Source organism: Acartia tonsa, chromosome 13 (genome assembly GCF_053477335.1).
Source record: "Acartia tonsa isolate MP-2025a chromosome 13, ASM5347733v1, whole genome shotgun sequence".
Classification (NCBI taxonomy): Eukaryota; Metazoa; Arthropoda; class Copepoda; order Calanoida; family Acartiidae; genus Acartia; species Acartia tonsa.
In genome coordinates, this window is record NC_137272.1 from 32,357,797 (window position 1) to 32,380,109 (window position 22,313).

At 30.7% G+C, this 22,313-nt stretch overlaps 2 protein-coding genes across 2 annotated transcripts; both read right to left on the bottom strand.

Annotated features, from left to right (window-relative positions):
* Positions 1-425: 425 nt before the first annotated feature.
* Rrp6 (exosome component Rrp6) lies at positions 426-15,100 on the bottom strand. Its single transcript, XM_080146619.1, has 25 exons — positions 15,015-15,100; positions 14,272-14,386; positions 13,699-13,766; positions 13,248-13,322; positions 12,832-12,901; positions 12,419-12,518; positions 11,299-11,365; positions 10,849-11,003; positions 10,317-10,406; positions 10,046-10,123; positions 9,638-9,767; positions 9,013-9,122; positions 8,622-8,715; positions 8,002-8,147; positions 5,573-5,671; positions 5,328-5,426; positions 4,952-5,039; positions 4,278-4,358; positions 3,619-3,686; positions 2,615-2,972; positions 2,325-2,405; positions 1,911-2,030; positions 1,421-1,546; positions 860-925; positions 426-623 (listed from the first exon to the last, which is right to left on the bottom strand). Exons 2-25 carry the CDS (start codon positions 14,384-14,386, stop codon positions 468-470), a joined length of 2,640 nt encoding a protein of 879 aa, XP_080002745.1. The 5' UTR covers positions 15,015-15,100; the 3' UTR covers positions 426-467.
* LOC145304681 (ras-related protein Rab-10-like) lies at positions 15,055-22,219 on the bottom strand. Its single transcript, XM_080146621.1, has 7 exons — positions 21,665-22,219; positions 21,045-21,129; positions 20,682-20,797; positions 20,265-20,404; positions 19,923-20,023; positions 19,601-19,691; positions 15,055-19,136 (listed from the first exon to the last, which is right to left on the bottom strand). The coding sequence occupies exons 2-7, from the start codon at positions 21,125-21,127 to the stop codon at positions 19,062-19,064; spliced, it is 606 nt and encodes a 201-aa protein (XP_080002747.1). The 5' UTR covers positions 21,128-21,129; positions 21,665-22,219; the 3' UTR covers positions 15,055-19,061.
* Between the last annotated feature and the right edge of the window lie 94 nt (positions 22,220-22,313).

The following is a 22,313-nucleotide window of genomic DNA, read 5'->3' on the forward strand; positions in this document are numbered from 1 at the left end:
TTGAAAAGTTTGGACTTTAAAATTTTGTGAACTGACCATAAAAATGCATTACCAAACTGTTTAGACCAACGAATAAGATAACTGTTCTTTAACAAAAATTTTTGGGTACCAGTAAATTTACTGTTCATTGTCCGCTCTCACCCTGTTAGTTTGTCAACTTAAAGCTAGTAGATCTAGATAATTTAAATTGTGTATTTATGTTCTTTAGACTTAAGAAAAGCGTTTGATATGTTCCAGCACTCAATTTAACCAATCTTGTTCAAGAATTGTCTCCTTATAAGAAGTTTTTAAAAAAAGCACATACAGACTTAAATTTGTAATAAATTGTACAAAAAATTGTTGACTGAATATAAAAGTATTTTAATAAGAGATAGATAAAGATTAACAAAGGAAAAATAGTTTAAAAATTTTATCTTTTTCTGTCCTCTTGTTTCTAATTAGATATGATACATCTAGATAAATATTATCTACTTCTTTCTATTTCTAAAACGTTTACTGACAATCAGTTTTTGGTTTTTCTTTTCCCATTTCTGGCCGGGATTAAAGTCTTTGGAGGCGTCTGGTTTCTCCACGGCAAACATACTGTTGAAGTCAACTTTGGAATAGTCGAACGCCTCATCCACCTAAAAAAATACATTAGATCTTGAGGGATAAGAAAATGGACGATAAAGGGAGGGGGCGGAAGTGAAGCTGTTTGAAACCAAAACTAAAAGTCAAAGGAACCTAACTATGTTTGAAATCGATAGGACAATTCTAACATGCCTAAATTGACGAAAAAAACTATCTAGCTCGGACGGACGTACGGACGGACCGACCTTAATTATATAAAAGCTTCGCTTTTAAAAAAGTATATTTTTACCTCTTCTTCTGAACCACTTTCAACACCAGCACCTTGACCCAAGTCTTCAAACTTCTCTTTGGGAATCTAAATAACATTATTTAGTTGCGGAGCTACTCTACAATTTACAAATGTCTGTAAGATAGAAGACTTACTTTTTGATTATAACCTTCCTTTGACCAAAGAGCATATCTACTCTAGAGATCATATTGTATTGTTGATCACAGTAACAAAATTTTATTCTTTTGCTCAACTTAGGTCGTGCTAAAAACTTTAAAGGTCAATTCTACAAAGTCTACATATACTTTAGGAATTCAGAAATGGAATTTTATTTGATTATATTCCTAAGACTAAATATTCTTGCAAACACATAAACCCCTCTCCCTTTATTTTGAAATAAAACATAAATAAGATTAGACTATGTTGGTACATGGTAGACTAATAGCCCCACCGAAATATAAAGAAATAATCTAATCATTCCCCCACCCTTCTTATTTTCCTTCATTTAAAAATAAGGGTTTGGGAAGGGGTTTTGTGGTTTGCCAGGCACTTTCAAGGAAAGCACCCATTTCTTGCAACTACCTTAGATGGAGTGTCATCATCCCCCAGTTGTTCACTCTTTCTTTTCTTGCTCTTTTTCTTGGTGATTTCCTCCTGCACCAATTTATTTTCTATCGCCAACTTTCTTTTCTCAACTTCTTTGTCAATCTAAATGTTTATTAAAAAGATGTTATTTTCCATAACAGCGCGGAAACAAAAAAAAAATTCCTAATTTTAAACAGATTAATATTCGCTGGATCTGATTTATAAAGTAGAAAATTGTCTGTCCTTTTATCCGTCTGGAGCTAAAGATCCAGGTAACCGCTTGACTGACAAAGTTGTGCTTCTCAGGGAATATGTCTACTGGTCCTAAGGAGGTTTTAAGCTTTTTTTTCTGGAGAATTGTGACATTCACCTAACGAAAAAACTGCCCCTACCCCCTCAAATAAAAAAAATAAAGTTTAAAAATTTAAACAAAAATCTGAAAAGGCCATAGAAGCTAGGGGCGAAATAAATTTTCCAGCTTACTAACCTCTGCTTGTAACTTCTTATTTTTCTTTGCAATCTCCTGTCTTTCCGCCCACACAGAGCTGTTACCCCCACCACCCTCTTCCTTTATTTCTTCCCCCTCGAGTTTTCTCTTTCCACCCTTCTATTATTACATATCATTAAATTTAGAGATCTAAAGGGGTAAAACAATGGCCGATAAATTGACGAGCTCCCTTACGATGAAACACAAAAATGCACCCTCTGTAGAGGTAGTCGAAACGTTTAGACACTTAACTTTATGAATTAAACAATCAAAGTTCAATAATAATCCCCAAAGTTGTTAAGCCAACAAATATGAAAACGTTAATATAAAACTTTGGGGATTAGTGTAATTAACAGCCCATTGTCCCCTATCTTTCTCTTGGTTTTCCATGCTTAAAAATCTAATTGTATGTCCCTGTTTAGGTTTGACAGGTTCATCCAGAATCTCCACACCATCTTCATCCTCACTACTCTCACTAGCAGACTCAACAACTTTCTAAACAAGATTAATGGATTTATTATTACTTGGAGCTTACACCAGATATTCATATTCTATAGGTAATAAAGTGAACTCTCTAGAGGGGAAAAATCGAAAAAAATAGTTTAAGTACTTTTTTCTTTTTTATTCCCCCCTCCCCTTTAGCTGGGGATCCAAACAGGGACCCTAGATGCTAGGGCAGAACCAACAAGTAAACTTATCCATACCTTAGGTCTAGGAGTCATATCAGTGAGATGTTGGAAATGCTTCTTAATGCTTTCAAGATGATTATCCTCCTTGTTATCACTAGGAGCAGCTGTGGCATTTTCAGTGGCAGCAGCCGTGGCATCATCCTCTTTAGCCGGCTGTGGGGTATCTGTCACCTTTAGCTGTTCCAAATAAGGCACGAGCAGTCTATATCTCTCAAAAGGACTCACAAAGGTATGTTTCTGTTTTGAGGCAGATTTTATGGGCTTTTTAGCAAATATACCAAGATCGGGAATGGTTTTCAGCAGATTTTTATTCACACTGGACTGCCATTTTGTGCTGGGTTTGTCAGTTTTTGTGTTGATTAGCGTTGTTAGCCCTGTCATCCAATATTATTAATACAAGGTCAATATTAAAACTTTACAAATAGTAGAACAGATAAGAAAAAGATTATTTTTAGAATACCTATAAGTTAATTATGTTCCTAAAGTTTAATTATAAAGTCATAATATTTTTAAAATTATAATTAAGAAGGATATTGTAAGTATCGAAGCTAATAAATAAATAATGTTTATCTGTACGTTCCTCTTTCTGTCCGAGTAACATAAAAAATATACCTAGCTAATTTTTTCAATCTATATTTAATGCATAATGATTTCTTGCATTCCCCTATTAAAGGGTGATACAAAAAAAACTCCTAAGTATATTGCCTTTCATTTGGGTTTGTACAGATGAAAAGACAAGTAGTTAATTATGATTTATTACAGGGGTCTAAAGTAATAAGACAATTGCCGATAAATTGATGTAAAATCCCGGAAAATTACCTATTCTGTTGATTACAATAAGTGGTTTGGACACTTAACTTAATGATTCTACTAAACAAAATTCATTAAAAGTCCCTAAAATTGTTAAGTTAAAGAATAAGAAAGTTAATATAAACTTTGGGGACTATTATAATAAACAGCCCTGGATTTCTTATGTATCAATGTTTACTATTGCAACTCTATGCTTGGAATAATATTTTCCTGATCCATAATCCATCATGTTGCTAAGATCCAGTGGACATTTCAGGGGGTTGTCATTGTAGTCCATCTAGAAGGAAGATCAATACTTAAAAAAATCTCCCCCTAATCTCAATGATAAGTCTTCAACAACAGTGATCTTAAGGGATAAGACAATAGACAAAAAAGAGAGGGGTAGGTTTCTGGTAAAATCCGTAAAGGTTATGTGTTATAAAGAAAAGAAAAAAAGTAGTAGAACGATAAAAATTTATGTTAACTTAAAAATTTTTTTTTTTATCTATACTTCTTTTCAATAAGAAATACACATATTTAGTGAATATTATCGTGCTACTACTATTTTTAAGCCTTAAAACACACACCTTTACGGATTCTACCAGAAACCTACCCCTCTCTTTGTATACAATGATGATTAAAAAACTAACCCTTCTGTAAATTGAAATATTGGTTATAAAATTTGAGCAATTCTAGTAAGGATACGACCAATCAAAATTTAAAAAGTACCATAGGTTTTTGAGCCAACGAATAAGATCACGTAGTTATAAAACGACAAATATATTGTTAAATTGCCTTTAACTTTTCTACCAGTCAAATTTAATTTTATGAAGACTCTAAAGTATAATAGATTATTATCATGGTAAATAAAATATTTAAGTATTGATCCCTGAGCTGTGTCTGTTGCATTATCTTGTTGGGGATTTAACATTAGATCTGTGTCTACTGTCAATAGTGCCTTGTTTCTTGCCTAGATAGATAGATAGATAGATAAATAGATGAGAAAAGTAAATAAGATGAATAGATGAGATAAAATATATCAGATATATATTATCATTAGGTCTGGGTCTCCTGTTAGGAGGGACTTATTTCTTGCCTAGCTAGATAGATAGATCAAGAGCAGATAGATAGTTAGATAAATTGATTGAAAGATCAGAAAAATAATAAAAATACATTAGATATATATTATCATTAGATTTGTGTTTACTTTTAGGAGTGCCTTGTTTCTTGCCTAGCTAGTTAGATAGAGAGATTGATAGAAAAATAGATAGACCATACATAAAGATAAATAAAAATGGATTTATCATCAATAGGTCTGTGTCTTTTGTTACAGAGCCTTGTTTATTGTAATAAATTAGATGTTAGATTAACATAATGATATATATGATAGATAGATTAATATCATATATGTGTCTACTGTTAACAGATAAGGTATGGATACCTGATAGACAGATAGATTGTTTATTGCTGGGATGGATATTTGATAGAAAGATAGACTAATAGGCTATTAGATGGTTATATTGTTTCTCATTTAGATGGATAGAAAATTTTTAATATAAATACCTTCAAAATAATCATATGAAGTTCAGTTAGATTTTGTTTAACCAGGGGAGGTATTGGATTACAACAGGCTAATATGCCCTGCATCTCTCTACATCATTCAAATATAAATAAAATTTCAAAGATGAAATATCAAAATCTGTTCAAGCAAAGATGGTATAATAATCTTTAAAAACTTAGATAGGATCAATTTATCTCCAATTAATCTTTTCTTTGATTATTTAACTTATTATTTAACTTTTTTTTATTACTTCTGTTCTTTTTACTCTTGTTATCTAAAGTGTCAGAACTTCCCCCACACTCTTGCAGATGTGATAACATAATGAATCAAAGGCCCAATGTTAACAAAACATACTAGTTTCATGTATATTTAAAGTTCCTAGGTAATTCAGATGCAATCTTTAACATCATATGATTTGGCAGGATGTAGGCTGTACTTTCATCCTCCATTCTGGCCTTTGCATCTCTCCAGCTGAACAATTCCTGAGTATCATAACCTTAATTTCATTTTCCTGCCTAAAATCAAAAAAATGGCGCAAAACATTTCTTAAAGTTAAATTCTTTTTCAAAAACTGTAGAAAATGTTTATGATATAATATTTGATAACAAAATGAATTAGGGTTTAATTCCTGTAGAGCAAACAGTTGTCTGTTGTTGTAAACAGCCTTAGTCTTCTTTAGGAGGTTTTCATGACTGTCAGGATTACAAACTGGCTTGTTGTACCTTTAAAAGAAGGATAAATTATCTTTTACATATGGAAGTATTTTGATCTCAAATTAAAACATCTTTGATGGATAAAAGCTTCAAGAAAAATGTCATCAAGTAGCTGTATAAATGTATGTTGATAGGTTAATAGATTTTTCAGCTTTATAGCTATATTTTTTCTATATTACTTTATATATTTCATTGAACAAATTAAGGTTTTCAATAATATAATATACATAGAAAATGTGAAAATACTTCTTAAATAAAAGTATACTTGTGGAATAAGTCGCAAAAAATAAGTAAACGCGCAATAAAATTAATTTAGAGAAAAGTAATTTTGCAAAAGTTAAATATTTACTTTCATTTCATTAAGTAAAGCAAACAATGTTTGAGTTTCTGCTGGTCCAATAACAAATACTGAACACCAAATAATTGTAGAGGGTTACTTATACCCATAAATTTTTATAGATCTTCAAGAGTATAATATATAATGTAATTTTTCTAGTAATTTTTTTACATCTTGTAAAATAATGAGAATCAAGAGAATTGAATTATTATACCCTGTTTTCTAAGAAATGCAATAGCAAATATTGACCTTATTTAAGCTTGCAAATTCTTTCATCATATTCCCCCCTCCCTCTTCTGACAGAATGAAAGAGGAGGGAAAATTCAGATTATCAATTTGTTAATCTTATTCTTATTGTATTAATTGAGGAAATAAATTTGGGGGGGGGGGGAGGGGAGTGGGGAAGGGGCTTGTGAAAGAAAAGTAATTAAACTTAGTAAGTTGGTTTGAATATATACAGCCCTTTAAAATTAATTACACTTAATGTGTTTGAAGTATTATTGGGCACAGTTATGAGGAATAACTCTACAAGCATGCAACTAGTGAAGCTTGTTCAATTTATGTTCAGGATAAAGCTTTGGCCTGTTAAGGTGGATTCCAAGGGAATTCTGAGGCATGACCTGTTTCATCCGGCAGTAATCATACCATGGGGGTTTTCTGTACTTGCAGCTGGTATTGTTTTGTATCTAACAATACCATTGCTATTGGAGCAAGACTTAAGCAAAATGAGTAAGAAATTAGAAGCTGGGATATTTTTTATGTCTGTAGTTGGACCACAAGGAAATATGTTTTCAATTCTAGCTGCAATTTGCTGCATGGATACTTCTGTGTGTGAATCTGAAGCAAAACTAGATAGAAAATTCTTTGTTTATGTTTCCATGGCTGCTGGCATTTATATTAGCTATTTTGTCAATGTGCAATGGAACATGATACCCGACTTTACAGAATCCAACCTTTCAGTTCCTGCAATATTTTGGACCTCCTTGATATTTTCAGACCTTTATAATTTGATAATGCAAATTAGTACACTTATGTTTGTCTATGTCTGTTGTACATTCATGATCACAAAAATGGAAGGAATAAAGAAACAGGGTGTAATTTCAATTGAAGATCTGAAAGATGTCATTGACTGCACTAGGAAAGTTAGCTCCGCAATGAATATTCTTACACCTTTGTTTTTCATTTTCTTCAGTGTGCTTTTATCTTTGGCGGATACTTAATCATAACAGTCCAACCTTTCCCTAAGTATGCAATATTTTACTTTCTTTTCTGTCTCTTTTTCATAGTCACCTTCTTAAACATGATTGAGGAATGTTATGAAATGGCAGGACAACTTGCCTGTCGAGCCCTTGAAGAAGCAGCGCAAAGTAACACAATCTCTGAGATGACAATGATCCAAGCAGCAGTGATAGAACTGGAAGCATGTTTCCCATTGACAGCAATGGGATATTTTACTATAGAGAAGAGCACACTTACATCCATGGTTGCTAATACCTTGACTTACCTCATTGTTCTCATCCAGTTCAATTGGGAATAAGTTTTTCATGAAAAATTTTGGTAGTTTTCCAATTAACATAAATAATCATGTTAATTGTTCATATTGTAAAGATTGATATTCAATTTTAATGTTTAGTGCTAAATATGCACATTTATTTGTGTATTAATAATGTCAATATTGTAAGGATTGATATTCAATTTTAATTTTTTTGTGCCAGATATGCCTATTTATTATATTGCAATTAAAAGTGATGTATTTTATATTAAAATCATTGTTCTAAACTACTAAATTTGTATGTATTGATGTAATATTTAAATATTTGTGTATTTGAGCTATGGATTATTTCTTTCTTTAATATGTCTTGTTGTATTTCTAGATTTAAAAGTATTGCTATTGCTATTGATGTATTTTTTATTGTTTCTATTTGTATTTCAAAATAAAAATAATTAAATAATATATTTTGATAGAAAAATAGATAGATAGATTAGTTAAGTAATATATTACCTGGATGAACAGACCATATTACTCTGCTGATAGGCAGATACCAACAAATTCTTCTGTTCATTTCCTTTGTCTAGCAGTTCCTTCTTCAGCAGGTGATAAATATAGATGAGGTATCTTGTGTCTTGTCTAGCATAGTATACCATGACCTAGGTTTAAAAATCATTTATTAACAAATTGGTTGCACATTTCTTTAAAAGTTTTATCAAATTGAATGCTATCAGGTCTATACAAAAGCCTCTACTGTGTCCGTCTTTCTCTCAACTGTAAAGTTTTATGTTCTATATATTCTTCAGCAGGTGATAAATATAGATAAGGTATCTTGTGTCTTGTCTAGCATAGTATACCATCACCTAGGTTTAATTATTTATCAACAAATTGGTTTACATTTCTTTAAAAGTTTTATCAAATTGAATGCTATCAGGTCTATACAAAAGCCTCTACTGTGTCCGTCTTTCTCTCAACTGTAAAGTTTTATGTTCTATCTATTTCAAACTTTTTTTATAGATTCCTGTACCAAGTGGGTTTAGATTTATCTTGGATGCAAAACAACTCTATAATCATTAATGAATAATATCAACATTAAATGTCTATATTCTATGTCCAATAGTCTGCTTTGTTACCTCTGGAAGTGGTCGTATCCGCCAGTCAGCCAGTTGGTACTGTTTGTCAGCATATACTTTGCAGTACTTTTCAAGTAGCCATGCCAAGCTCAACCTTGAAAGAAATATAGTTAAAAATATTATTACTAATATAAGTATTTTAAAATCTTTATTAGCTAACGAAGACACTAACTTAATCTTGAGTTATATAATATCTATGTCTAAGGCCAATTGAAGAAAAAAAGGGCGTTTTTCTTGGAAGGGTGGATGAACCCTCCCACAAAATAGTTATAACCCTTCCCTGATATTTTAAAATGCTTCATTGTAGAGCAGAAACATATTGATTCAGCAGTTCCTAAGATACTTCACTACAGACAAACATCCTGTTATTTTAATTTGTTTGGATTCTTACCTTGGAAACCCAAGAATTTTGCCTGCCTGATGGGTATCAAACACATTGACTAGATATACTGAGAAATCTCTCTGCAACCAGAGCACGTCTTGTTGGCAACCATGTAGCACCTGATAGATAGATATATATTGTATGATGAGATAGATAGATACACTGAAAAATCTCCTGCAATCACAGCACGTCCTGTTGGCAACCATGTAGCACCTGATAGATATAGATTTAGTGTGGAGAGATAGAAAGATAGAACGAGAAATCTCTCAGCAACCATAGCACGACTTGTTGGCAACCATGATAGATAGATATAGTATATGGAGATAGATAGATACACTGAAAAATCTGCAACCATAGCAAATAATAGATAGATAAAATGGATTAGTTAGGTAAATTATTAATTTATGTAGAAACTAAAATCTATCTAGGGGCTCTGTATTGGGAGGGAGAGGTCAGGAAAATAGCCTGAAACCATAACAAGACCTTAATTTAAAAACAAAATAGCATTAAATCATCCCTTGAAGATGGATGACTCAAACTATTGATTGGTTTAGCGAAATCTTAATGGAAAAACAAACAAAAAAAAATATTACTTTATATGTAGGGTAGATAGATAGATATGGAATATTTTTACCTTTACAATATTGGGGTTAGCAAAAATTTCATTCAGTTGGGTCATTTCTTCCCATATGTCGAAAGGATCGACAAGATAGTCCTTTGTCAGTGTCGACAACTGTAGCAAACAGGTTATGCCCTGGTAAGACCTAAAAATAAATTATTAACAAAGTTGCCACCATCAATAAATAGAAAAGCACAGAAAATTACCTAACTTAAATTAAATGTTAAAGAACAGACAAACAGATATATATAGAGGGACAAGACAAATTAAATAAAACTACTAAGAATAAGTTTTATCAGTCTGGGAAAAAGTCATATATTACTTTCATAAGGACGAATGATGCTTTCCCTTAACGTGCCTAGCGAGCACATATACCCCCCCCCCCTTCCTTAGTTTAGCTGCGCTGCTAATTACATTACTAACCTGTATGTATGTCCTTCCAAATCTACGCCAATTACTGGTTCAGTTTTCAGCTCTTTGATCATATTACTCAGTTCTTTGCTAAAAATAAGAGACAGTGAAGTTAATTTCAAATTTGTTTGATCAACAACTGACAGAATATGACACTTTACTTAAAATAAAAGCTTAGGATATATATCATAAAACTGATAAATCAACAGCATAAATAAATTCTATAGAAACTAATTTTAATAGATTGTTTTTTTTTGGGTTATCAAAACATTTTATCACTTACCTATTCTGGACATAAACCAATTCTGTGAAGTCAACACTTTTAGGCATGGATACTTCACTAGCAGTTAACATTTCCCCCTCAGGTACCATTCTAAAAATTCAATCTTATTCTTTCTAGAAAGATATACATGATTTTATTAAAAGATTTTTTTTTCTTTAAGATTCCTAAGTATATAGATTATAAAAAGGGCACTTTTTGAATGGTGGTAAATATCTTACAATGACAGAAGATTTTTTGAGAGGAAAGTGGGAAAAAAACTGAAACAGAAAACAGATAGTTAAAATTTTGCAGGGTTTTATAAGACGGTCGTTCGCAAATATATAAATAAAAACTCAATTTTCATTTTTGTCTTTATTTGTACCCAACTTCTAATGAAAATACAAATGCAAATAGTAATAAATATGTTAAGTCTAGATCTCAAATTCCTTAATTGGGACAAAAGGAAAACAGTTGCTCGTTTTAACTAAATAAAAACAAAAATCTCCGTCTGCTAGAAATTCCTTCTGTCTGACATCTATTTAGAAATTAATACCTTTCAATTTCAAAGAGATATGGATGACTGAAGTACTCTGTGTTGGTATCATCATACTCCACCAGCACAGACAGAGGCTTCTTACTGTGCGGCTTCTCCGTCAGCCTCGGACAGAAGGGCGTCCCCGTGTTGTCGATAAACTTCTTAAATTTCATCTGAAAAATAAATTAGAATGTCACCACTAGGTTGAAATCTAAAGGGATAATACAATGAAAAATAAGTTGAAATACATTCCTAATGATGAGAAACTAAGTTACCCCCTCAATAAATTAAAATTATTGGTTGAAAAGTTTACTTTAAAACAACCTATTAAAACTTAATTAAAAGTACCTAAAGTCTTTAGGCTAATGAGAAAGATAACGTGGTTGTAAAACCAGTGCAATTTACACTCCAATGTTCCCGTCCTCCCTGAATTTTAAAAGAATCATAACATTTCTGTTAAATCCCCACCTGTGGACGAAGTACATTCTTGGCTGCTAGAAGTTTCACTTCTGTCGTTTCCTCATTCTTCTTACGTCTAGAAAATAGTGATATTTAATTTTCATTGTAAAACAAGAGTACCTAGTCTTCATGAAAACTTTGTCTTTTTTTTGAAATAAAGATCTTGTTAATCGATTGAAATCGATTAAACTCTACTTTTCAGAATATATACCTAAACTACTGGTCTTGTTATGGTTTCAAGCTATTTTTCTTGGGGATGTGATATTGGGTAAAGAATAGCCCAACGTATTCTGCCCTCAGAAGGGGGTTAGGCATTAGGAACTACCCATTATTTGGAATACTTTTTTTTTAAAAAAGAAGGGAGGGATAGAAAGGGGATTATATGCTCGCTAGGCACTTCAAAAGCAACGAAATAAAACATACAGGGGTGTATATTCTGCACAAGATTTATTTTTTTCCCCCTGCTACAAATTTTTTTATTTTTTTCCCCCCTAGATTTTTCTTAAAAAGTAGGGGGGGAAATAGAAAAATATTTAAAGAACTCTATATTTTATCCCTCCTACCACACATTTTTTTAGTTTTTTTTAACCAAGGAGGGGGGCGAAATGGAAAAAATGTTTTCAGTTTTCTTAATTTTTACATTTTTTTCCCTCCAACCACTTATTTTTTATTTCCCCCCCCCCCCCCTGAGCCGGGGATCCCATGTATAAGAATATACATTATACACCCCTGAAAACATACAAAATATCAGTATAAAAGGGGGGGGTTTTTAATGCAACCATCTCGTAATCAATGTATAAATGGCACTTAGAATTCGAATTTGGATCTGAAATTTTGCATGAGTAATCCTTGGTAGGTCTATTTTCCCTAAAATATGTTTCAAAAAGTTGATTTCTACGTAATTTATGAAGATTTGCCCTAAAAATAGCCAAAAACGGCTGAGCCGTTAGCCGTTACTTTTTCAACTTTTTTTTTCGATTTAGGGAAAATAGACCTACCAAGGATTACTCATGCACAATTTCAGATCAAAATTCGAATTTTAAGTGCCATTTATACATTGATTACGAGATGGTTGCATTAAAACCCCCCCCTTACCCAAATAAAGCAAGGTTTAAAAAAAGTTAGGTACCTATCGAAATTATTCCAGCTGCCCGCAACTTTGGAAATATTTTTCTCAGAAATTGCCAGCAAGGTTGGGTCGATATCTCTCTTGATTCCGGCTGCTTCGTCTAGAAATTAAAATGACATTAGTTATTTATCGCATTTTAAAAGGAACACCTTTCTGCAAAAAAGAAAAAGAAAAATTGTAAGCAAACTTCCAACAAAACGGATGCTTATTTTATGTTTTTATTTTATTATTCGTAGAAAATTGTCAATAATACGACAAATGGGCCTTGATTAAATGTCCAAGTTTATACAGAAGGCTTTTGTGAATTTTTGTGCATTTTTAAGTTCCATATTTTGGATTTTTAAGTAATCATTTAAATAGTTGAATAATGAGCAACAGAAAAGATCATTGTAACATATATACAATATACATACCCAAACTGATATTGATTCTTTCAAGAATTGTATCGTTAGCATCGGTTAACAATTCAACCAAAGCTTCAATCTAAACAAAAAAAAGTTAGTAAGAATAAATAAATGAAGATATCTTTTATAAGGAAGCTTCACATAGGTCCCCCCTGAAAAGTTTTAGACTATATTACTTTTAATTCAAGCCTTTGAATGGTTTGAGGCTACTTTTCTGCCTCTTTCTTACCCCTTTCAATGCCGAGCCTTAGATGCAAGGGGCACAGCCGCTATCCTTTTTTTATCAGAAACTTCTCGTTCGAATTGATTGCAATTTTTAGGGAATCTCGATAAATGTCTTAGGTTGATTCTATGAACTTCGCCCACCCCTACTAATTTGTTAGGGGCGGAGCAGCAAGTGAGATAATACAACAAGAACAACTTACTTCTGAGGTGGGAACACTGGTTCTAATTCCTTGGAAGCCTAATTGTACTTTGATCATCTCCTTCAACTTCTTTCCCTAAATACAAAATGATATTTTGCTAAGAAATATAACAAAACTTTTCTAAATAAAATACTAGGTAGGTAATAAACCCACAATGAAATTCTGCTTAGTTTTATTAAGTTTGTTTTAAAAAACCTAAAGATATTTTGAAAAGAGTAGCGTCCCACAGGGTTTAAGCAACACTAAGAGTTTTGTCGAAAAATAATAGAGGAAAATTATGAGATTTTCATTATCTTAAAATAATAAATAAAAGACATAAAAGCCTGGTAAGTAAACTAATAATAGTCCCAAGAGGGTTTAAAATGAGGTCTTTAAATTGACTAAAAAAGGGAAAGATTGTACTGTACGTATAATTACGATAATAAAGTAGCTGCGAATAAAATAAACATACCTGTGACGTCATGGTTTTTCTGAATTCAGGAAATGTGGAATAGAAATCATAATCCTCTCTTTTTTCGCCTAAACATTAAAGATGAATATTAGGAAAATGAAAGAGTTGTAGATTACTATTAGATTCCTTTCGTTTTGCATCATAGTATAAATATATAGGTTTAATTGGAAAGGAAATTTCGAACCAGCAAAAAAGAGAGGTAAATTGATGTAGCATGTCATACTGAAAAGATTGTAGAGTAGCCATGCTACAAATACAAGGATAATTATCAATTACGTTCTATAGTAGCGAAGCTGTTTCAAATTATAGGTTACATTTTTTAGCTTTAACTAATAGATAGATAAATGTAAGGGAAATAAAGAAGGAGAGAGAAGAGGAAGGAAAATGTGAGAAGAGGGGCGGGGAGCATACGTATTAGGTAAAGGTTGGAAAGAGTGGGGAGGAATATAAAAAAGGGGGAGGGGAAGTAAATTATTTGCCCTACCAATAAAAATCGGGACGAGCTAGCATAACCAACAGAAGGAAAGACAGATATGAACATTTATAAAGTAGCTTCGCCACAAAAACCAATACCTGGCAAATCATTTGAGATCTTTGTGACGCCCAGGATCCTCTTGAGATTTGTCTGTGTGAACTGATCAATAGTCGGGTACCCGGGCAGAAACTCCTTACCCTCGCCATTCTCCATCTTTTAAAGATTGGGTTCAGAAAAAAATCAGAGAGAGAGGAGACAATGGGCTGATTATTACACTAGTCCCCAATGTTTGTTAAAAACTTTTTCTTATTCGTTGGCTTAACAACTTTAGGGACTTTTTATGAATTTGGATTGGTTAGTTTAGTAACTTATGTGTCCAAAAGTTTCAACAACTAATCTTAATCTACAAAAGGGGTAATTATGTGTATTAAAATTGGGAATGAACAATTAGGTATATATTAAATATATAATTGTCTTATACCTTTAGATCTCTAAAAAATCAGAAATCTAGAGGGACAAGATAATGGACTATAAATTAATATAGAATCCTAATTATGATAAACGAAATAAATTCTTCTGTAGATTGAAATTATTGTAGGTAACATTTTGATTTGACACTGCTAGTTTGAACCAACAAATAACGATTTTTATAAAAGCACTAAAATCTATGAAGTCAAAGAAAAAGATAACTAGATTTTAAAACTTTCGATTGCAGCATAATTTACAGTATCTACTCGTTTTATTTTCACAGCTTATGTTAGGTTAGGATTGTTTTAGTTGAGTACAGATTAGCCCCACAGGGATTGGACTATTAAAATAGTTACATTTTTTTCTGAATCACCTTGTAGATATTTTTGTTGTCTAAAACTTTGTAAATGATATCTGAAAAGCAAATATGTATTATGAGAAACAACAAGCCTAGAAATACAAAAATGTTAAAATTTTTTCAATTATTTTTGTACTAAAAAACATAGTCCATGTAAACAATATGTACAGGGAGAATGAGAGTGGGTACAATGGAGTAAAATCCTAAACCTAAAATTCAAATACTAATTTTGCCTATTGTAGTTTTAATGTTTTATGAAAAGTTAATAGGGGCCAAAAGAGATCAAATTACCTAATGCTCTTACAGCCTAATCATTCACAAAATGATAAATTCAACGTCCATTGTACCATCTCTGCCTCCCTGTTTAGGATTAAATCAAAATACATTTTTATAAATTTACAAATGTGGTTAAAAGATGTGGTAATAAATAAATAAGCTCATCATAAAGTAATTTTTAAGTACGATTATTGCAAAAACAGAGAAAAATTTAACACAAAATAATATAGATAGGTGCAAAATTGGAAAAAATAATTCTTAAAATAAACTTTATGTAGTAGCGCAGCTATTTTCATATTAACTTTTGTCCGTAGGTCCTTGTTCATCTTTTCTCAAAATCTAAGACTTTTGAGGAGTATTCGGAGATTAAACAACAATATCTGCTATACATGAAACATTAGTTTTAACAACTTATCAACTTAAAAACAGCAATTGACCATTAAAAATTCTGCTCTTAATGTTAAACTGTTCATGAAAACTGCTGTAAAATTATCATTGCTGCGCTACTTATGAAAAAAAAAATAAATACTTTTCTTTAACCATTAAGTATGAATCAAAACAACCATTATCTTAATAAAAAAAATTGAAAATACAACTATGTGTTCAAAATTTTGTGAAATCAAAAACGAATAACTATAATATTATACATTAAACAAAAGGCACTTAATAAGTAATGTATTCCCAATAGTGAAGGGGTAAATCAATGAGTTTAAGCTAATAAAAGCATTATTAAATTTTAAAGAAACAAATAAAAACAATTTGGAAACTAAATGAAACTTAGCTTTTGATGAAATTAAATATCTTTTATTTTTTTTCTCATGGGTTTTTATGAAAGAAATTATTGTGATTCTTAAGGGCAAAATCTCATTAAAATACCTTTATAAATATCCCAAATAATATGAATATTAAACAGACTGATATCTAATATATGTATCAATGCCATAAGTACGAATTCTGAGGTGGATTATAAGATAATAGAATCTGAGAAGTCTATCGTATTATATTAAAAATTTTCCACGGATTAAAAGATGAAAATTTAGAAGATTAATCCACTTAACGGGCCAAAGTCCTGGGCCAACACAACATGGATTAATTACATGATTTCTATGTCTTGATATATGATTTTTCAGTATGGCTCTAAAACATTTTTAATTAAGAATTTAGAGCCAAACTGTAATAATAATTATGATGTTTTCTCCTAACTTCTTTTATCTTTAAAATAACCCACATTTAAAATACATTTTTTTCCACGAATAGGGATATGCCAAATAAAAAAACTATTTTGTCTCCACTGCAACTCTAATTTATAATTCGAATAACTCAACATTTAAAGGAAGTCCGCATCTTTTTTATTAATGGCGAAAATTTGGAGGCAAAAAAGTTTTTCTTTAGATGCCAAACCTTCATATCCCAGAATATTTCTTATACAAGTAATTTTAAATTAATATTTTTAATAGCGCAGCTAATATATGATTAACTTCTTTCATTTTTATAGCAATATTTCCTTAAATCCTAAAAGTAGTATAGTAAGATTTATTGTCTGAAATATAAGATATTGGCAACTTTGTTTATGGAAGCCTACTATAGATATTTGAACTGAACCCCACGTCATAAGAAATTTACATTCCCCCCCTTGCAAAAATTGTTAGGACTAATAGAGGCATCGGCAATTTTAATATTTTACATAAGACCAGCGGCTAGTATCGAAGGGCTCTGAATACAGAGAGGTAAAAATGGGGCGGGAAAAATCTTCTAACTCCCCAAAATTAAAAACCTATCTAAAGCTTCCCCAAAAAGGAGACCCCAGTTCAGTTGGTATAAAAATCTTCAAACAAAAAAAACCTTTTAGCTGCGCAAGTAAAAATGTAGGTATGTTTAACAAATCAAAATTTTCAGCACTTTTTTTTACTAAATTGTAACAAATGAAAATTAAAGCGTGAAGGTATAAAGATAAATAAATCATAACTAATATGTAATAAATATAAACAAAAATATACAAAGTTATACGCATTTTATTTTAAACTTAAAATAACTCACTTTAAAAAACCTTCTTTTTTCAAAATAGATTTGAAAATCAAAGCTCAAAACAAGAAACTAAATTACGTATGATACATCTAAATCAATTGACTACAAATAAAAAATCTTTGAACAGATTTAAAATTTAGAAATAAACAAACTAGCACTTTTAATTACTGAGTATGCCCTAAGAATTAACACCAGCTCTAAGTAAAGATTCATTTAATCACCAAAATATAATCCAGTAAGTATTAGCTAAAATAAGCAAATCAAAACTGCATTTTAAGCAAACTTTTTAATCTAGTGAAATTCACGAAAAATTGTAGTTAGAATCGATTATCTCAAAAATTTTTAAAGGCTGCTAGCGGCCAAATGGCTGAACGTAATGTTAATTCCTAATATTGTTATAATCTACATAAGATGGCCAATGGCCATTATATAACTTGAAATAGCTATAATAGAATAATACACACAGAGACGTGAATAAGGAAAACACTCAAAATACGTCTTTTTCGCGCATTTATGTGCACTGCAAGAGAACAATTCATTATTGATGATGAGATATTTCCGATTAATTTCTATACTTTTTACTAGTCACAATATTGAGCTAAGCCGTTTGACAACTAGTAGCCTTTAAAATTCTTACTTTTTTCACTTACAACAACAATTAAATGTGAACTGCACCAAATCCAAATGTTACTTTCTTTGGTTTGTATTTCAATCTTTGACTACAAACTCACAAATGTGGACTAAGATGATAAATAGATTAAGATATTTTATTATTACTATATACATTCCATTAGTTTTTAGTAGCGCAGTTTAATTGACTATAACTTCAATGTTTATTGATAAACTTCGCTAGTTATGAACATAATCATCCTTACTAACTAATAATCAGGTTAAATTAACAAATTCATTCTTAAAGCCTTATTGACTATGTTTGAAATATAAGCTCATATGAGGACTTTTCTTTGAGACGAAAACCAGGATGATAAAATCTATTTAAGGGTACCAAAAAATACAAAAATGAAATAAGAGAGTCACGTGTAGGAGGGGCATTTTAGAATAAGTAGGCAAAAATTATCCATATCACAAAATAACATGTAGAACGAATGCATTATCATTTTACTCTTGAAAATTCTAGTTCTTAGTTCGCGCATATTTGAAAAAAAATGTAATTTTTTATACAAAAAATAATGAATAAATATGTTCTGTTCAAAATAGCTAATTGAAAATCACGTGTCATTTGATCAAATGGATAATCTTCATCAAGTTGGTAAAAATTGCACCCCCCCCCCCCCTATTTAAACAGGTCATAATATAAAATCAAACAACTACATATATATGTATGAATTTAAAGCTGCTACGATGAATAACATGAGTAATGCTCACTAAACTGATCATTTGACTAATAGCACCAAAATAAATTTATTTGGTTTTTAATGAAGATATTTTTACAAGATTTACTTTTTTTATGGTTAAAAATGTACAAGATTGATAATTTTTTATGTTCCAAATAAAAAATGTGTAAAAAGGCTTATTTACAGATTTGTGTTTAGTTTACTATTGCTAAGTATTTTATTTTAAATATGAGGCATTTACATTTAAAAATTTTGCATTTACAGCCATAAAAATAACAAGGGTGTGCAAACAAAATCTCAAGATTTTCAACCCTTTTGGTAAATAGGCCTTATGTTAATTAATGAGTGTAGTTTAATGAGTTTAGCCTGATTTCTAATACCCCCCCCCCCCCCCTTGAATTATTTTTGTCTATTGTGAACAGCCGGGGCATCCTCCACTTGAGCTTTGCTGGGGCTGAGGGAAGGGGGTTGTTTTGTTCACCTCCTGAAAAAATTGTAAGTGTTCATTGAGTTTAAAATTTACTTTAATTAGTTTTTAATTTTATGTTATATCTATGTTAATGTTCATCAAAGGGGTAGTTTCACGAAATGCATTTTAACTTAATTTAGTAAACCGCATATTTTATCCTAGTTAAATGGTTAAACTACATTTCTATGGCATATATTTGAAAGAATTTCAATTTTATACCACGTAGTTTTTAAAATATCAAGACTTGAAAATTGTCTTTTTGCGATATATGCAATTATAAAGACGATTTTCAAGTCTTGATATTTCAAAAACTACGTGGTAGAAAATTGAAATTCTTTCAAATATATGCTATATAAATGTAGTTTAACCCATTAACTAGAAAAAAAAATTTGCGGTTCACTAAATTAAGTTCAAATGCATTTTGTGAAACTACCCCTTTATTTTTTACAGTATTTGTCAATGCTTATCTATCTATTAACCTGAATGTTTGTTTTGTCGAGTATAGATTCTGCTAGCTGTATAAATGCTGTCTCCACATTTATATTCGTTTTAGCACTTGTCTCTAGAAACCTTTAAATAAATCAACAAAATTAATGGGACATAAAGATTTTTTGTAGAGTTGTTACGCTTTAAGTTTCTTTGCAAATGATTTAAGGATCGAGCTTGAAGATACATAAATTTTGACTAAATATACTAAATCAATGTTAATTAAAGAAATTAAATAATTTCAGACGTTTGTCTTTAAAAGCAGCTAGGAAAACTTGGTTTATGGTCGAGGATTTTATAAAATGTTAATTTTACCTAAGTTTGTGTTCCTTTGCTATTGATTGTCCTCGTTCAAAACTGATGACTCTTTTGTCTTCCATATCACATTTGTTTCCAAGTATCATTCGTTCCACGTCCTGAAAATGGGATGTCTGTTTGTTTGTATAATTCTAGTTATGTTTTATATATATATCGATTTTTTTCCAATTTTTTAAGGGTGGAAGAATAGCCATGATTTTTTAAAATCCCCCTCCCCATAGTTTTACAAAAAAAAATATATTTGCAATTTCGCTATTTCCTTTTTGTCTCAAAAATTCCTTCCTTAGATCGACATGTGATCATTTTTATAATTTTGTTAAAAGAACAAAAAATTCTTGCCTCATTCGCGTGATCGTCAATATTTCTGAGCCACTTGGCAATGTTGTCAAAAGACTTGGCATTGGTGATATCATAGACCAGCATGATGCCCATTGCTCCGCGGTAGTACGATGTTGTTATGTTGTGAAATCGTTCTTGTCCTGCAATAAAGAATATTAAATAAATGTTTTTGCATAGAGAATGAAAGTTTGATGAACAACGAGCTGTAAATAATAAATATTGCATATGATATAACAAGGAAGACAACATCCATAAGTAGCAAAGCACAAAAAAATATGGATGGAAATACGGTAAAGAATATTAGCATTTGGTAAAATCATGAATCACAATGAAACCACTCTCTAAGGATTATTGTAAAAAATCAGATGTCTACCATGAATAACAACTAATAAGGTAGCTTGGCTACTAAAAACTCGCCTGCAGTATCCCATATCTGTAGTTTTATTTTCTTTCCTTTGAGTTCAATTGTTTTAATTTTGAAATCTATTCCTATGGTGGAGATGAAGGTTGTGTTGAATGCGTCTTCAGAAAATCTGTTAAAATAAAATATTAAAAATCTTCCAAATAATGATAAAAAAATTTACCAAAATGTTTTTTGTCCGAAGCTTAAGATTTCAAATGTCCGGGAAAAATTTTAGGCTATATTTTTGCCACCTCTCTACCCAACCTAATACAGAGCCCCCAAATAATAAACTACTATCTAGTACTACAAAACGTATCTAAAAAAAAACAAATCTTTGCATTCTTCCGTTGACACTTTTCTTGTCTAATTCTACATACCTGAACAAGATACAAGTTTTTCCAACTCCTGAATCTCCAATGAGCAGGAGTTTAAACAACAAATCATAGGATTTCTTCGCCATTTCTTAAATCAAATAAATATCTATTAGATTAACAATAGCATTATTTGGAAGTCTTTTATTTATACTTATCTGAATGTTAGATCCCAGACTTCCAAATTATAGACTTTTGAGTAATCTAAGGTAACTAAGTTTTAATAGGGTTCAACGAAGTCGTTGTGAAATAGATCATAAATATAATTAACAGAGCAGAGGGCAAGTATGACTTCGATTTTAAAACAAAATAAATACGTATTTAACTGTTACCAAAATACTCAAGATACTTGAATTTCAATCTTATGACCAATACAGTTATTTTCTTTTCATCAGAGTAATGATTTCGATATTCAAAAATGTGTCAAAATTTCAAGATCATTTTTTTAGCGACTATTTGGTGAAATATGACTCATACCTAATACTTTAATTACAAACTGTAATCTGAAGACTAAGATTCTAATTTTAATAGGTATAAGATTTATATTTGTTATAAACTATTAGGTAAACACTTTAAATCTATATAAAAAGGGCAATATTCTTTTAATACAATTTTTGTTTCTTTACCTGTTTCTAATTTCTAAACTAAGTTGGTGATACAGTTAATGGTTAGTAACTATATATAATATATTTTATATAGTGTATTTTCTCTTATTTCTTCATTTGTTATTTCATCATATGTACAAATGTATATTTATTGATTTCTGAAATTAGTGAATTATTAAGTTTCTGCCATAAATTATATTTTTCATAATTTTTACAGGGATCTGAGGGATCGAGGGGGAAAAGACAATGGAGACTGTAAATAAAAGAACATAAATAACGTAATGATATTGCCCCTTTGTGGATAAAATCATTGATTGAAGATCATGTTTGTACCATCCAAGCAAATTTTTAATCCAACAAATGAGAAAACATGTTTATAAAACTTTGGGGTTACAGTATAATTTACAGTCCAATGTCCCCTCCCTCCCTGCATATTTTTATTTTATACTTAAAATTCTTTATTTCCTTGACTTCAAATATCATTGTTTTTATTTTTTTCATATAAAAATACGAATATTGACTAACTACGACGAAAATTGTTAAAAAATAAAAAACTTGTGGAAAAAAAAAACAAGAAATTAGCTCTTGTGCGCATTTATAGCGGGGATGCCGCAATACATTTTTGATAACAGGGATAACAACTTTTTATTTTATTTTCATCAATTTTCCT

Bases quoted from the DNA above. Each gene is read 5' to 3' on its own strand.
- Rrp6 (XM_080146619.1), bottom strand. From the start codon at position 14,386: ATGGAGAATGGCGAGGGTAAGGAGTTTCTGCCCGGGTACCCGACTATT. The intron at 13,767-14,271 runs GTATTGGTTTTT...TTTAATGTTTAG, and splicing joins GATCTCAAATGATTTGCCAG to GCGAAAAAAGAGAGGATTAT. The intron at 8,716-9,012 runs GTAAGAATCCAA...ATTTCTTTCAAG, and splicing joins AAAATTCTTGGGTTTCCAAG to GTTGAGCTTGGCATGGCTAC.
- LOC145304681 (XM_080146621.1), bottom strand. From the start codon at position 21,127: ATGGCGAAGAAATCCTATGATTTGTTGTTTAAACTCCTGCTCATTGGA. The intron at 20,405-20,681 runs GCGAGTTTTTAG...TCTTTATTGCAG, and splicing joins ACAGATATGGGATACTGCAG to GACAAGAACGATTTCACAAC. The intron at 19,137-19,600 runs GTTAATAGATAG...CAATTTTTTCAG, and splicing joins TCGACAAAACAAACATTCAG to GAGGTGAACAAAACAACCCC.